Source organism: Moschus berezovskii, chromosome 28 (assembly GCF_049115385.1).
Source record: "Moschus berezovskii isolate FMDL1 chromosome 28, NW_MosBer_1.0, whole genome shotgun sequence".
In the NCBI taxonomy this organism is placed as follows: domain Eukaryota; kingdom Metazoa; phylum Chordata; class Mammalia; order Artiodactyla; family Moschidae; genus Moschus; species Moschus berezovskii.
Genome location: NC_142487.1, coordinates 30302861 through 30317086, shown reverse-complemented (window position 1 = coordinate 30317086; position 14226 = coordinate 30302861). Strand labels below are relative to the sequence as shown.

General features: G+C 44.2%; 1 protein-coding gene across 2 annotated transcripts; it reads left to right on the top strand.

Annotated features, from left to right (window-relative positions):
- The first annotated feature begins 1781 nt into the window (after positions 1-1781).
- LOC129549910 (serpin B3-like) lies at positions 1782-12877 on the top strand. Of its 2 annotated transcripts, none has more exons than XM_088833406.1 (8): positions 1782-1834; positions 3198-3387; positions 4922-4978; positions 6361-6489; positions 6800-6917; positions 8009-8151; positions 8447-8602; positions 12059-12877. In XM_088833406.1, the coding sequence occupies exons 2-8, from the start codon at positions 3223-3225 to the stop codon at positions 12461-12463; spliced, it is 1173 nt and encodes a 390-aa protein (XP_088689532.1). In that variant the 5' UTR covers positions 1782-1834; positions 3198-3222; the 3' UTR covers positions 12464-12877. The 2 variants fall into 2 exon arrangements, with proteins under 2 accessions (XP_088689532.1, XP_055273481.1); XM_055417506.2 differs by having other exon boundaries at positions 4922-5029.
- The last annotated feature ends 1349 nt before the right edge of the window (positions 12878-14226 follow it).

Below are 14226 nucleotides of genomic sequence, written 5' to 3'. Positions count from 1 at the left end.
TGGGATCCAAAATCACTGCAGATGGTGATTGCAGCCATGAAATTAAAAGATGCTTGCTTCTTAAAAGAAAGCTACGACAAACCTAGACAGCATATTAAAAAGCAGAGAAACCACTTTGCCTACTAGTGATAAAAGTCCATCTAGTCAAAGCTGTGTTTTTCCAGTAGTCATGTATGGATGTGAGATTTGGACCATAAAGAAAGCTGAGCGTCGAAGAATTGATGCTTTCAAAATATGGAGCTGGAGAAGACTCTTGAGAGTCCCCTGGACTGCAAGGAGATCAAACCAGTCAATCCTAAAGGAAATCAACCCTGAATATTCATTGGAAGGACTGATGCTGAAGCTCCAATACTTTGGCCACCTGATGCAAAGAGCTGACTCACTGGGAAAGACCCTGATGCTGGGAAAGATTGAGGGCAGAAGGAGAAGAGAATGGCAGAGGATGAGACGGTTAGATAGCATCGTCAACTCAATGAACATGAATTTGAGCAAACTCTGGGAGTTAATGAAAGACAAAGAAGCCTGGTGTTGTCCATAGGGTCGCAAAGAGTCAGACATGACAGAGCAACCGAACAATACCAACAGTAAAAGTCAGCAGTTTTTAATATTGCTGTATTATGGGAATGCAACACCCTTGAGGAGAATACAGCTTCAGTGACAAGATCGAACCGTGGTGTTCAAAGAACAATTTTTATCTTTTTTTTTTAAACCAGCGTTTGATTCTATTGTCCTGACCATGAATTGGAAACTGGTTTGTTACAGTACAAGCTGATTGAGAAATGTAATTCTGGAGCTCAAACAATTTATTTTTTTGATACATTTTTGTGTAAAAATCAGAAAACTGCCCACCAGATGGCCCCTATTTATCCATTTTTCTCCTCACTGAGAGCGGGTGGCTGCAGGGAGGCAAGCTTCCCTCTGACCTTCGAACGCCGGGACCCTCGGGGCGGGCTGCCGGGCTGGGTGGGATCCCCGGCCGAGGCCGCGCTCCTGCCTTCAGGGGAGGCCGCCTCTCCAGGCTTCCCAGGTGGCGCTAGCGGTGAAGAACTCGCCTGCCAGTGCAGGTAGAAACAAGAGGCCTGGGTTCGATCCCTGGGTTGGGAAGACCCCCTGGAGGACAACATGGCACCCCACTCCAGTATTCTGGCCTGGAGAATCCCATGGACAGAGGGGCCTGGTGGGCTACAGTCCGGGGGGTCGCAGAGTCAGACACGACTGAGGGACTTAGCGCGCGCGCACCCCTTCTCCGCCTGCTGCTGCTGAGACACCTCGCCAGCATCTCTTAAGCTGAGAGTCTGAAATATTTTCCTGGTGATACAGAATAATTGTTAAGGAAATGGTGGTCAGGCTGGAGAAACTCTTTCAGAATATAGATTAGAAAATGCAATTTTCTAATTGCACTTTTTTATTAATTACTAGAAGTGGCCTTGAAGACAATTCAACATGTAAGAGAAGAAAGACTTGTTAAGGATTCTTTCTCATTGGGAATAGTAGCTTAGGGCACATGGAGAAGTTGGAATTTAACTTTATTCTCACTGGTCTTAGAAAGACACATACATCCTTTTCATATGAGCTAATGATTACAGGTCACAGTTTCTTCCACAAAAGAAAAGTACATACAGGAAAAGAACAATAACTTTGTCTTTACTCATAGAGACTTCATGCTCATGAAAGTGATGGATAGCCTGGTGAAGAAATCAAAAGCTGATTTACTTGAAACACCAGCTTCTGTGAAAAAGGGGAGGGATCGAGAGAGGCATATATTCAGGAGCTGAGTGCTCGGAGAACAGACTTACAGGCCGCCCGCCCACCTCTGCTCGCTCCAGGAACACAGGTAAGTGCTTCCAGAAGCTCTGCTGAGCTACATGAATCCTTTCTGAAAATAACAACAAGGTGTTATTTAGCTATACAATTGTACATCATTTATCTGTTTCATTTTGTCTGATTGTATTTTATTATTTAGCCAGAGCAAAAGTAAAACAATTTTTCATCTGCTTTAATCTTTAAGTAATTTATTTATTTCCAAAAAACAAATGCTTCCTTAGGAGGAAGTGTGATGAGGGGTAGGAGGTGTAGAACCCACAAATCCTTCAAGAAAAATGTAGGACTTCCCTGGTGGTCCAGTGGATGAAAATCCGCCTGCCAATGCAAGGGACGTGGGTTCCATCCCTGCTCTGGGAATATCCCACATCCCGCGGGACAACTAAGCTCGGGCACCGCAGCTAAGGAACCAGAACTCTAGAGCCCGTGCTCCACAATAGGAGACACGCCACAGAGAGAAACTGTGCATCTCACCTAGAGAAGAGCCCCCGTTCTCCAAAAATCAAGAGAAACCCTGCTCACTGCAACAAAAGACCCAGTGCAGCCAATTTTTTTTTTTAGTTTTCTTAAATTAAAAAGTGGCAGAGAGGTGCCTCATGATAGCTGGCTGGATGTTATCACATCAATCTTTGCTTTGGTATCTGTTATAAGGTCTTCTCTACCATCTTAGTACAGCAGGTAAGGAAGAAAAGATAAAGATATTCTATTCGTTTTATTCGTTTTTACAAAAGCTTTTTTTTATAGTCTTCTAAGCACGTACTCTTGCCTGGAAAATCCCATGGATGGAGGAGCCTGGTGGGCTGCAGTCCATGGGGTCGCTAGGGGTCGGACACGACTGAGCGACTTCACTTTCACTTTTCACTTTCACACATTGGAGAAGGAAATGGCAATCCACTCCAGTGTTCTTGCCTGGAGAATCCCAGGGACGGGGGAGCCTGGTGGGCTTCCGTCTATGGGGTCACACAGAGTCGGACACGACTGAAGTGACTTAGCAGCAGCAGCAGCAGCAAGCATGAAGTATATACATTGAAAACAACTTTGAAAGTAAAAGGAAAGAAGCTACAGTTCCAAATGGCGCAGTGGTAAAGAATGCACCTTGCTAATGCAAGGGACATGCATTTGATCCCTGGGTTGGGAAGATCCCCTGGAGAAGGAAATTGCAACCCACTCCAGTATTCTTGCCTGGAAAATCCCTACCAGGCTATAGTCCGTGGGGTGGCAGAGTGGGATACGACCGAATGACTAAGTACATACACACATAGTTGGCAGAATCCCACAACTCACATATAAGACATTTCTTTTAAGAAAATTTTATTATAGACTAACAAGCTTCCCTTCACTAGAATGATTATAAAATGCATCTTATGCTCTCCCAGGACTTCCAGACCACATTCGGTCACCATGAGTTCCCTCAGTGAAGCAATCACCCGCCTTGCAATCGATCTGTTCCACCAGATCAGAAAATCAGAGAAGGAAAACATCTTCCTGTCCCCTTTCAGTATCTCATCCGCCTTAGCCATGACTTACTTAGGGGCCCGAGAAAACACCGCATCAGAAATGCAGAAGGTAGGTGGCAGCTGCCTTTCCGTCACAGGTTCGCGTGGCTTGTCTGCTGGCTGGAGTGCAGATGACCACAGGCCTGGCTGTCCCCGGGGGGCCCACAGAAGCTCAAGCAGCCCCACGACTGGGTGGGCACAGAGCTGTGGGGGCATACTCTCCCACAGGGCTCCCCACCCACCTCCTGTGCCTGGACTTCTTCTGGGGGCTGGGATGAACCCCTGCAATCGCCCAACAGCCAGGGGTGAGGCGCTAATGGAAGAGCTCACTGGAAGGGAGGCGCTGACTAAAATCCCATGTTTTTAGTGTTTTTTAACTGTACATGGAACAACAGACTGGTTCCAAATAGGAAAAGGAGTACGTCAAGGCTGTATATTGTCACCTTGCTTATTTAACTTATATGAAGAGTACATCATGAGGAATGCTGGGCTGGAAGAAGCACAAGCTGGAATCAAGATTGCTGGGAGAAATATCAATAACCTCAGATATGCAGATGACACTACCCTTATGGCAGAAAGTGAAGAGGAACTCAAAAGCCTCTTGATGAAAGTGAAAGAGGAGAGTGAAAAGGTTGGCTTGAAGCTCAACATTCAGAAAACTAAGATCATGGCATCTGGTCCCATCACTTCATGGCAAATAGATGGAAAAACAGTGGAAACAGTGTCAGACTTTATTTTTTGTTCCAAAATCACTGCAGATGCTGACTGCAGCCATGAAATTAAAAGACGCTTACTCCTTGGAAGGAAAGTTATGACCAACCTTGATAGTATATTTAAAAGCAGAGACATTACTTTGCCAACAAAGGTCCATCTAGTCAAGGCTATGGTTTTTCCCGTGGTCATGTATGGATGTGAGAGTTGGACTGTGAAGAAAGCTGATCACCGAAGAATCGATGCTTTTGAACTGTGGTGCTGGAGAAGACTCTTGAGAGTCCCCTGGACTGCAAGGAGATCCAACCAGTCCATTCTAAAGGAGATCAGTCCCGGGTGTTCATTGGAGGGACTGACGTTGAAGCTGAAACTCCAATACTTTGGCCACCTCATGTGACGAGCTGACTCACTGGAAAAGACTCTGATGCTGGGAAAGGTTGGGGGCGGGAGAAGGGGACGACAGAGAATGAGATGGCTGGATGGCATCACCGACTCTGTGGACATGAGTTTGAGTGAACTCCGGGAGTTGGTGGTGGACAGGGAGGCCTGGCGTGCTGTGATTCATGGGGTTGCGGAGAGTCGGACACGATTGAGCGACTGAACTGAACTGAACACATTTCCTCAGCAATGGTTACAAAATAAACCAGAATTCTTTAAAGTGACTTGTTTTGTGCTTTGCACACACAGTTTGTGTTTCCTAAGGAGCAAATGCTTGTATTGAACTTTTCTTTGACTCTCTTTGGGTTTTTCCTTGTTTTTTTTTGGTTTGTTGTTATTTAGCGATTGCTTTCCTTGTTTGGATTCATTCTTTCCTTCCTTCCTCATTTCTTTTTTATGTACCTCGAGTACGTAGGTTTCTGAAGTCTCCTCGTCCCACTTCCTGTCTCCCCCAGGTCCTTCACTTCAGTGAAGTCGCAGCCAGCACAGAAGGAGGAGCCACTAGAGACCCCGTGAGTCACAGGACAGCCCTGGATCTAGAAGGAGGCCATATATCCAAGAAGGTTATCGGTTAAACTGGGAATTTCAGATAAACTGGGGAAAGTCCATTTTTAGAGGACATCCTAGGCAAAAATGCTCTCCTGTTGGCTCAGCGGGCAAAGAACCCACCTGCCAGTGAAGGAGACACGAGTTGGGGCAGGAAGGTCCCCTGGAGCAGGAAATGGCAACCTCTCCAGTGTACTTGCCTGGGAAACCCCATGGACAGAGGAGCCTGGTGGGCGTAGTCCGTGGGGTCACAGAGAGTCAGACACGACTGAGCACACATGCCCGGGCACTAGGCGCAACAGATGAACAGAGTTGTCTCTGATACCACGTCACATGCTGATCTCAGACATTGTTTTCTGAAGAGAAGCGTGTGTTTCAGAGCAGAGGGTCTACACTTCAGCTGAAGGGCTCTTTTTGTGTGCCGACCATGCCGTCTGCACGATCTTAGTTCCCCAACCAGAGACTGTTCCCCAACAAGTTCCCCAACTTAGTTTCAAGCACTGCTGAAAACCTGGCTCTGTCTCCTTGGAGAAGTCACTTAGTTCTCTGAACGCTCCTGTTTTTAGATGAACTGAGCTAAAGACTCAGATGCTGCTGCACAGCTGCTAGCAGTGTCCCAGGCACACAATCTTTCTGCACCGGGAAGTGTGACCACTAGTGTGATCACAGTGAACAGCCATAGAGCACAGCCAGCCGGTCTTGAAAGATCATCTCACCAAGGAGTATGACAGGACTGAATGTCATAATCTAGGACAGTATACAAAGTGCATGTTCTCACACAGTTGGTGACTCTTAGAGATGCAATACGATTCATTAGGCCCCAAGAAGCTCAAGTTTAACCAATCTCTAAACATTCAAGGGGCTTAACTCATGACTCAGATAGTAAAGAATCTGCCCACAATGCGAGAGACCCGGGTTTGATCCTGGGTCGGAAAGATCTCCTAGAGAAGGGAATGGCTACCCACTCCAGTATTCTTGCCTGGGAAATCCCATGGACAGAAGAGCTTGGCAAGCTGCAGTCCACATGGTCACAAAATGTCAGAAGTGACTGGGTGACTAACACACACACAAACATTTAAGACAGTGAAGACACAACCCAGGAGTGAAATGGGGCTGGACGTGTAGTTCAAAAGAGGAAAGATTGGAGTCTATTAGAGAAGGAAGAAAGAATTACCTGAAAGATTGAATGTAAGTTTATGAAGTATATTTCCAGTAAAATACACCAAATACGAGGAAAGAACAGTCATCCACAGAAGTACCAAAATCTAGGTAATGATCAAGAGACTTATGTAGGTGCAGTATTTGTGTTGTTAGAGAATCCAGTGAGCTCACTTTTTGGTGTTTGAAGGTTGAAAAGCCAGGAAATGTTCATCATCACTTTCAAAAGCTTCTGATGGAATTAAAGAAATCCACTGATGCCTATGAGCTGAGTATCGCCAACAGGCTCTATGGAAGAAAAGATTTTACGTTTCTCCAGGTGAGTTTTCTGGTCTGTCACACCTTTAGTCTGCATCCCGGCTCCTTGGGCCCCATCTCCTAATGGGGGGGGGCAAGCAGAGGAGCCTGGTGACCCACACTGGGACATTTCTCCCAGGGGTGCTGGGCTCCCCGACAACAACCCCACCCGCTGGAGTGTCCAGAGGCTGATAGCACACCAGTGAGGGGGGGCTAGGGATTGGCCTATGAACTCTGCTTGATCCAGATTTAACACAATTTAATTTGGGAATATCTACATAGTTACTGATAAATTACTCTTCATTCTTCCTTTCTTCCTGCTCATGTCATAGGAATACATGGATAATGTTCAGAAATACTACCTGGCCAGTGTGGAATCTGCCGATTTTGTCAGTGCTGCAGAGGAAAGTCGAAAGATGATTAATTCCTGGGTGGAGAGCCAAACCAATGGTAGGTTATGAGAGAGTCACTCATTAAAAATCACTGTTGAGTCCCCGCTGTGTGTGAACACAGTGCTGGACCGACTGGGCTGCCAGGAGCGGGGTGAGATGAGATTGCAGAGGGTGGGGAGGCCCTGCAGGGGGTGGATGGTCCACATCAGTGCAGAGAGAAACAGGCGGGGAGTCTCCCAGGACCAGCCCCCTGCAGGCACAGCTGAGTCTGGATGACAGTGTCTTTGTGGCTCCCAAGTCTCTGCTCAGACTTCAGGTTGATTCATAAATTTTTCTTTAAAATAGAGGTTTAACTTCTGGATTATGATCCATAAGAGAAAATATGAAAAGAGTTCCTTTATACTTTCTTAGTTGGGAAACAAGCCGCTCTCCTTTAAACCATCCTTCTTGCAGAAACGACCACCCGCAGGAGGAGGTTCCTGGCCCACGTCCCCCTCCCACAGGATTGTCACAGGTGTCCTCCACACCCAGGGAGGGGGCTGGACAACGTCTCCATCCCAAGAACCATATCCTACCTCCCTTCCGAAATAGAGGACTAACCTATAGCAAATCAATGTGCAGAATGAAGAAGAAAACAGCCCGGGGAATGATGTCTGAGCACGTGTTCTAGATTTTAGTGTTCATATCATTTGTCCTAAAGAACATTCAGGCCCATTTCCTCTGATTGCTGAGTTCAAATTTGAAAATAGCAATCAAAGAATAAGGTGAAGAAGAACAGAAGAATAGAAGGAAGGATTGAGCAAACAAGAGCTAAAGCTATTGAGTGAACAGGAAGGGAGGAAAGGGAAGAAAGAAAACTGACCAGTAAACTCAGCTGAAAGCAGCTCATCGGGATTCCTTGTGAGATGACTGAGGTCCCCACACACACAGGCAGCACACCTTCTCAGTCAGGAGCAGGGGCGTCTCCGTGAGAGCGACCTCATCAGGCTGGAGCCATGAGCAAAGCCTCACCTGGTGAACCACTGGGCAGGGAGTCCCTCACGGGATGACTTGTGTGAATATTTAACCATCAGTTGCAACTTTCTAAACATCTTCCAGACAAACCACTCGTGCCTTTCATGACAGACCTTTGATTTTCTGTCTTTGCAGGAAGAATCAAGGATCTGTTTCCCAAAGACTCTCTCGACAGCTCTACTGCTCTGGTTCTAGTGAACGCCGTCTATTTCAAAGGGCGGTGGAACCAGGAATTTAAGAAAGAAAGTACTGTGGAGGAAAAGTTTTGGCTGAACAAGGTATTGTCTATAAGTTATGCATATAACATAATGTAACTACATATGCACTGTGAAATGTAAATACATATTGATTAATATATAACTGCAGGTAGAAGATAAAATTCATCAAGACTTATTTTTTTGTCTTTTCTTTTTTTTTACTTTATTTAGTTGGGATCCTCTGAAGGAATTCTTGTCTCTAATTCACAAAATTTCCAGATCATCTCTTAGAGGACGTGTTTGGTATCTGAACAAGATTATTTTTCTTTATGACTTATGCCCATTTAGCACTTTTTGCCACATGAATTTATTGCAGGATACAAGCAAACCCGTGCAGATGATGAAACAAACCAGTCATTTCAATTTCGTGTCCCTGGAGGACGTGCGAGCCAAGATCCTGGAAATCCCGTACAAAGGCGAAGAGCTAAGCATGGTGGTGCTGCTGCCCAGTGAAGTAGACGGTCTGCAGGAGGTAAGACCTGGCGGTTACAGCGCTCCATGCTATTGCTTAATCTCCTAGTGATGCAGCGCTTGTGTGGGTGGCCTGCTCATAGTATGATGATAGTGACTGGCAGAGCTCAAGCACATAACAAAAATGTAAAGTCAATATGCTAAGTGTCACAGTATAATATGAAGACTGTACCAAAATCTGAACACCACGAGTCAGAATAATATTCTGATGAAACTGTGGAGTGTCAGTTGACAAAACAATATACCTAGGTACAAGCATGAGTATATTACAACTGTAAGAATCTCCGTTGTAATCCAGGTGACTCATCTGAAGATGAAGAAATTAATACATATGTAATGGACACATGGAAATATTTGCAAGTTTACTCACAAACAAAACAAGAAAATTAAAGCAACAGAGTTTCCATCGTACTCCTGCTCATGCTCTGTCGTGTCCAACTCTTTGTGACCCCATGGACTGCAGCCCACCGGGCTCCTTGTCCATGGGATTCTCCAGGCAAGAACACTGAAGCCAGTTGCCATTTCCTCCTCCAGGGGAACTTCCAAACCCAGGGATCGAACTCGAGTCTCCTATGTTTCCTTTGTAGGCAGATTCTTTATTTGCTGAGCCCCCAGGATAGCAAAGTTTCCTTCAGTTCAGTTCAGTTCAGTTCAGTTCAGTCACTCAGTCATGTCTGACTCTTTGTGACCCCATGAATCACAGCACGCCAGGCCTCCCTGTCCATAACCAACTCCTCCCTTTAGCCCACTAATTCACAGAGGTTTTTTAGACTGTCAGCAAATGGATTTATCTTGAATCCCAGTTTTTAATTTGGAAGTATTTGGTTTCTAAGTACTCAAAACTCATTCACAGTCTCATTTCTAGGAGGTCAAAGGCGGGAGGAGGGGAAATTATACAATTTTCTTCTTAGCTTTGCTATCATAAAGTTAATATATAAAAACACCAATAAGACCATCTGTCTTAAAAGGATATCCCATGAAAGGCCATCTATAAATACCAGAACAGCCGATAAAGATACAGAAGAGGCAGTAAATTTGCCACACTCAAAATGCACACCTGGCAACACTGGAAATCAAAACTTCATAGGGAAAGTAATATCACAGTCATTGTGACAAGTCCTCAGGATACTTGTCTCCTGCTCCAAATTCCCCGTTATCAGTGACATTGGGAATACCTGTCCTAGGATTTTATCCTATAGCAACAAGTTGAAACAATGGAAAAGCTGTTGGACATAAGTGACTCAAAATAATGAAAATTTTTAAATAAGAAACAATGGTATGTATTTGTATTACCTTACCTTAGTTTTGAAACTGACATGCAGTGAATGCTTAAAAGATATTACTTAAATAAATATAGATGTCTACTGTATCAATTTAATGACAGTATTATATAGCCACGTAAACTTGATTAGAGAAATGTTTATTGAAAAATTTTACAAATAGATCAAGCAAGAAAAAGGAATAAAATTAGGATGTAAGCTGTAAATGTACTATGTAAAAAATTTTGGACAAAAGAAATTAACAAGAGAAGTCTACTGAAAGCAAGCATGCCATAGATAAACGGCATAAGCAATGGACAGTTCATCTTCTACAAATAATTTTATTTAACCATCCTGTTGGTGCATATATATGTGAATATACATACATTTGTATCTTTATGTGCATTGCTGTGCTGTACTTAGTCGCTCAGCCATGTCCGACTCCTTGCGACCCCATGGGCTGTAGCCCGCCAGGCTCCTCTGTCCAGGGGATCCTCTAAGCAAGAATACAGGAGTAAGTAGCCTATCCCTTCTCAAGGGAATATTCCCAACCCAGGAATTTGACCAGGGTTCTCTGCATGGCAGGTGGATTCTTTACCAGCTGAGCTACCAGGGAAGCCCTGTGTATTTATACACACGGATGTATTATGTGTACATAAATAAAGACGCTTCCCTGGTAGCTCAGTTCAGTTCAGTTCAGTTCAGTTCACGCTCAGTCGTATCCGACTATTTGCGACCCCACAAATCACAGCACACCAGGCCTCCCTGTCCATCACCAACTCCCGGAGTTGACCCAAGCTCATGTCCATTGAGTCGGTGATGCCATCCAACCATCTTATCCTCTGTCGTCCCCTTCTCCTCCTGCCCTCAATCTTTCCCAGCATCAGGGTCTTTTCCAATGAGTCAGCTCTTTGCATCAGGTGATCAAAGTATTAGAGTTTCAGCTTCAACGTCAGTCCCTCCAATGAACACCCGGGACTGATCTCCTTTAGAATGGACTGGTTGGATCTCCTTGCAGTCCAAGGGACTCTCAAGAGTCTTCTCCAACACCACAGTTCAAAAGCATCAATTCTTCGGTGCTCAGCTCTTTTTATAGTCCAACTCTCGTATCCATACATGACTACTGGAAAAACCACAGCCTTGACTAGATGGACCTTTGTTGACAAAGTAATGTCTCTGCTTTTTATTATGCTGTGTGCTGCTGCTAAGTCGCTTCAGTAGTGTTCAACTCTGTGTGACCCCATAGACAGCAGCCCACCAGGCTCCCCCATCCCTGAGGTTCTCCAGGCAAGAACATTGGAGTGGGTTGCCATTTCCTTCTCCAATGCATGAAAGTGAAATGTGACGGTGAAGTAGCTCAGTTGTTTCAGACTCTAAGCGACCCCGTGGTCTGCAGCCTACCAGGCTCCTCCATCCATGGGATTTTCCAGGCAAGGGTACTGGAGTGGGGTGCCATTGCCTTCTTCGAATATGCTGTCTAGGTTGGTCATAACTTTCCTTCCAAGGAGTAAGTGTCTTTTAATTTCATGGCTGCAATCACCATCTGCAGTGATTTTGGAGCCCAGAAAAATAAAGTCAGCCACTATTTCCACTGTTTCCCCATCTATTTGCCATCAAATGATGGGACCAGATGCCATGATCTTAGTTTTCTGAATGTTGAGCTTTAAGCCAACTTTTTCACTCTCCTCTTTCACTTTATCAAGAGGCTCTTTAGCTCCTCTTCACTTTTTGCCATAAGGGCGGTGTCATCTGCATATCTGAGCTTGTTGATTTTTCTCCTAGAAATCTTGATTCCAGCTTGTGCTTCTTCCAGCCCAGCGTTTCTCATGATGTACTCTGCATGTAAGTTAAATAAGCAGGGTGACAATATACAGCCTTGGCAAACTCCTTTTCCTATTTGGAACCAGTCTGTTGTTCCATGTCCAGTTCTAACTGTTGCTTCCTGACCTGCATACAGGTTTCTCAAAAGGCAGGTCAGGTGGTCTGGTATTCCCATCTCTTAAGAAGACTTACTTGATTATATAATATATATTGAGGACTCTGTTATTTTTGCCTCCTAGGATAAAACCTAATAAACTGAATCTCCTGTATTCACGTGTACTGTGAAGATAATTGTTTTCCATACATTTCAACCCAAGGTTAGGTGGGCTCCATGACCACTGAGATTCCTGACAGTTATTCCTTTTCCACTGTTACAGGTTGAAGACCAACTCACTACTGAGAAGTTAATAGAGTGGACGAGCCCACAGAATATGGGGAAGAGACAAGTGGATTTATACCTGCCTCGGTTTAAAGTGGCAGAGAGCTACGACCTCGTGCCCACACTGCGAGCCCTGGGGATAGTGGACGCCTTCCATGATGGGGTGGCCGACTTCTCGGGTATGACCGGGAGCCGCGATCTGGTGGTGTCGATGGTCGTCCACAAGTGCTTTGTGGAGGTGACCGAGGAGGGCACGGAGGCCGCTGCTGCTACCGGTGTGGGTGTTGGTTTAACATCACTACCATTTCATGAGAGTTTCCGCTGTGATCACCCTTTCCTGTTCCTCATCAAGCACATCAAGACCAACAGCATCCTCTTCTGTGGCCGAGTCTCTTCCCCTTAGATGTCCTTGGCCAGCGGTCACACTCAGGGACATTCACAGAGCTGTTCCCAGAGAGTGAGTGCTGGTGTAACAGGTTCCCTTGGATTTATTTTCCTTTCCAAACTTATAGCCACCACTGAGAATGTATTGGATAAAATACTATGTTTGACTCTCTCTCTACAAACACATGTAACCTACTCTATTCCCCATGAAAACTCCTTGGACAAAATGTTCACTATATTTTAAAGTTATTTCCATACTCTATCTTCTACTAAGATTGAAATATCATAGCTCTTATCTCAAAAGTTATATTTACTTTTCAAACCTAGACATTCACATTTATTTGAGTTCAGGTGGTATGTGGGACCCTTACATGTCTAAATGTTTTAATTTTCTGAAATGCATTATCAATAAAACTATGACTTGTTCATGTCATTTGTTGCTCATCCTTTTTTTTTTCAATAAAGTGCAAGTGACCCACCACACATAGAAAAGATCATATAGAAAGATATTATCATATATAGAAAATCAAAAGAGTACAGCATGATGAGATTAAAAAGGTAGACTGTTATCAGAACATGAAAGGCTTTGTAACCCTTGTTAAGAGCTTAAATATAAGCGTCTAGAACTCAGACTTAGGATACGAACTGAATCTCTAAATAGATAAGACAGATGATATAAATTTTAGAGTTACTGAGAGAAATATGGTAATTGTAGCTAAAGGCAAAGATGGGATCAGACTGGGAGAGCATACAGTGAGAAGTGCTGGCATATGACCCTGAAGGCCACCAATCCATAAATGTCAAGAATTGACAAATTTTATTCCCTAAAACATAACTTTTCTCAGGCCAAGAGGAATCATTTGGAGATGATATGTTTATTACATACATTGGCATGATGGTTTCACAGATATATAGTCACCTCAAAACTCACAACATTCATACATTAAATATGTACAGCTCTTTATATATCATTCATACACAAAGAAAGTTATTTTTGAACAGAAAATAATAAAAATCAATACGTGATTTTAAACATAAATAATAGATGCTTAATAAAGAATATAATGCATACACACCTCAGGACAGGCTCCCCTGGTGGTGAGGAGTCTGACTGCCAAGCAGGAGACCTGGCTTCAAAAAAGAGTTGGACATGACATAGTGACTAAACAACACAGCACCACAGGATACCAACTTGTCCCCATTGGATTGGAGAAAGCTAAAATCAAAAGACTGGTCAAACCCTGTATGGAGAAAAAGCGGATCAACCAGAACTCTCCCACACCACTGGCAGGGATTCGAAAGCTGCAACCACTTAGGAAAACAGTCTTGCAATTTCAGTTTTTCCATCTTTATTAAAATATTATTGGCCCATAGCATTAAGTTGAAGGTGAACATGTGGTATACTCATTTTCTACATACAAATCTGATACTCTTATTTTCTACAAAATGACCACCAGTACAGCTTGCACCAATACCGCTCTCTCATCACAGTACTGTCATTTCTTTTTCGGGAGGGGTGTTGTTCAAGAACAGCTGTCACATTGTTGATCTCTAAGGGAGAGGGGAAGCTGGGGTCTCCTATGCTGCCATCTGGGTGATGTCTCCAGAAAACCATATATCTCCTTGGCTGAGCAATGCACTTCTAGAGAAAGTCTTTCTCAAGTACACAAAGTGGCACATATCAGTACTTTCTTACAAAGTTAAAAGCATGACCAGACAATTACCAGACCAGTGATTCCACATCCTGATTTTATCCAAGAGATATGAATACATCCACTACAA

What these genes read in the sequence shown, in the direction of transcription:
- LOC129549910 (XM_055417506.2), top strand. Translation starts at nt 3,223, where the DNA reads ATGAGTTCCCTCAGTGAAGCAATCACCCGCCTTGCAATCGATCTGTTC. An exon ending in CCGCATCAGAAATGCAGAAG is followed by an intron (nt 3,388 to 4,921) that starts GTAGGTGGCAGC and finishes TGTCTCCCCCAG; the next exon opens with GTCCTTCACTTCAGTGAAGT. An exon ending in AAGATTTTACGTTTCTCCAG is followed by an intron (nt 6,490 to 6,799) that starts GTGAGTTTTCTG and finishes CTCATGTCATAG; the next exon opens with GAATACATGGATAATGTTCA.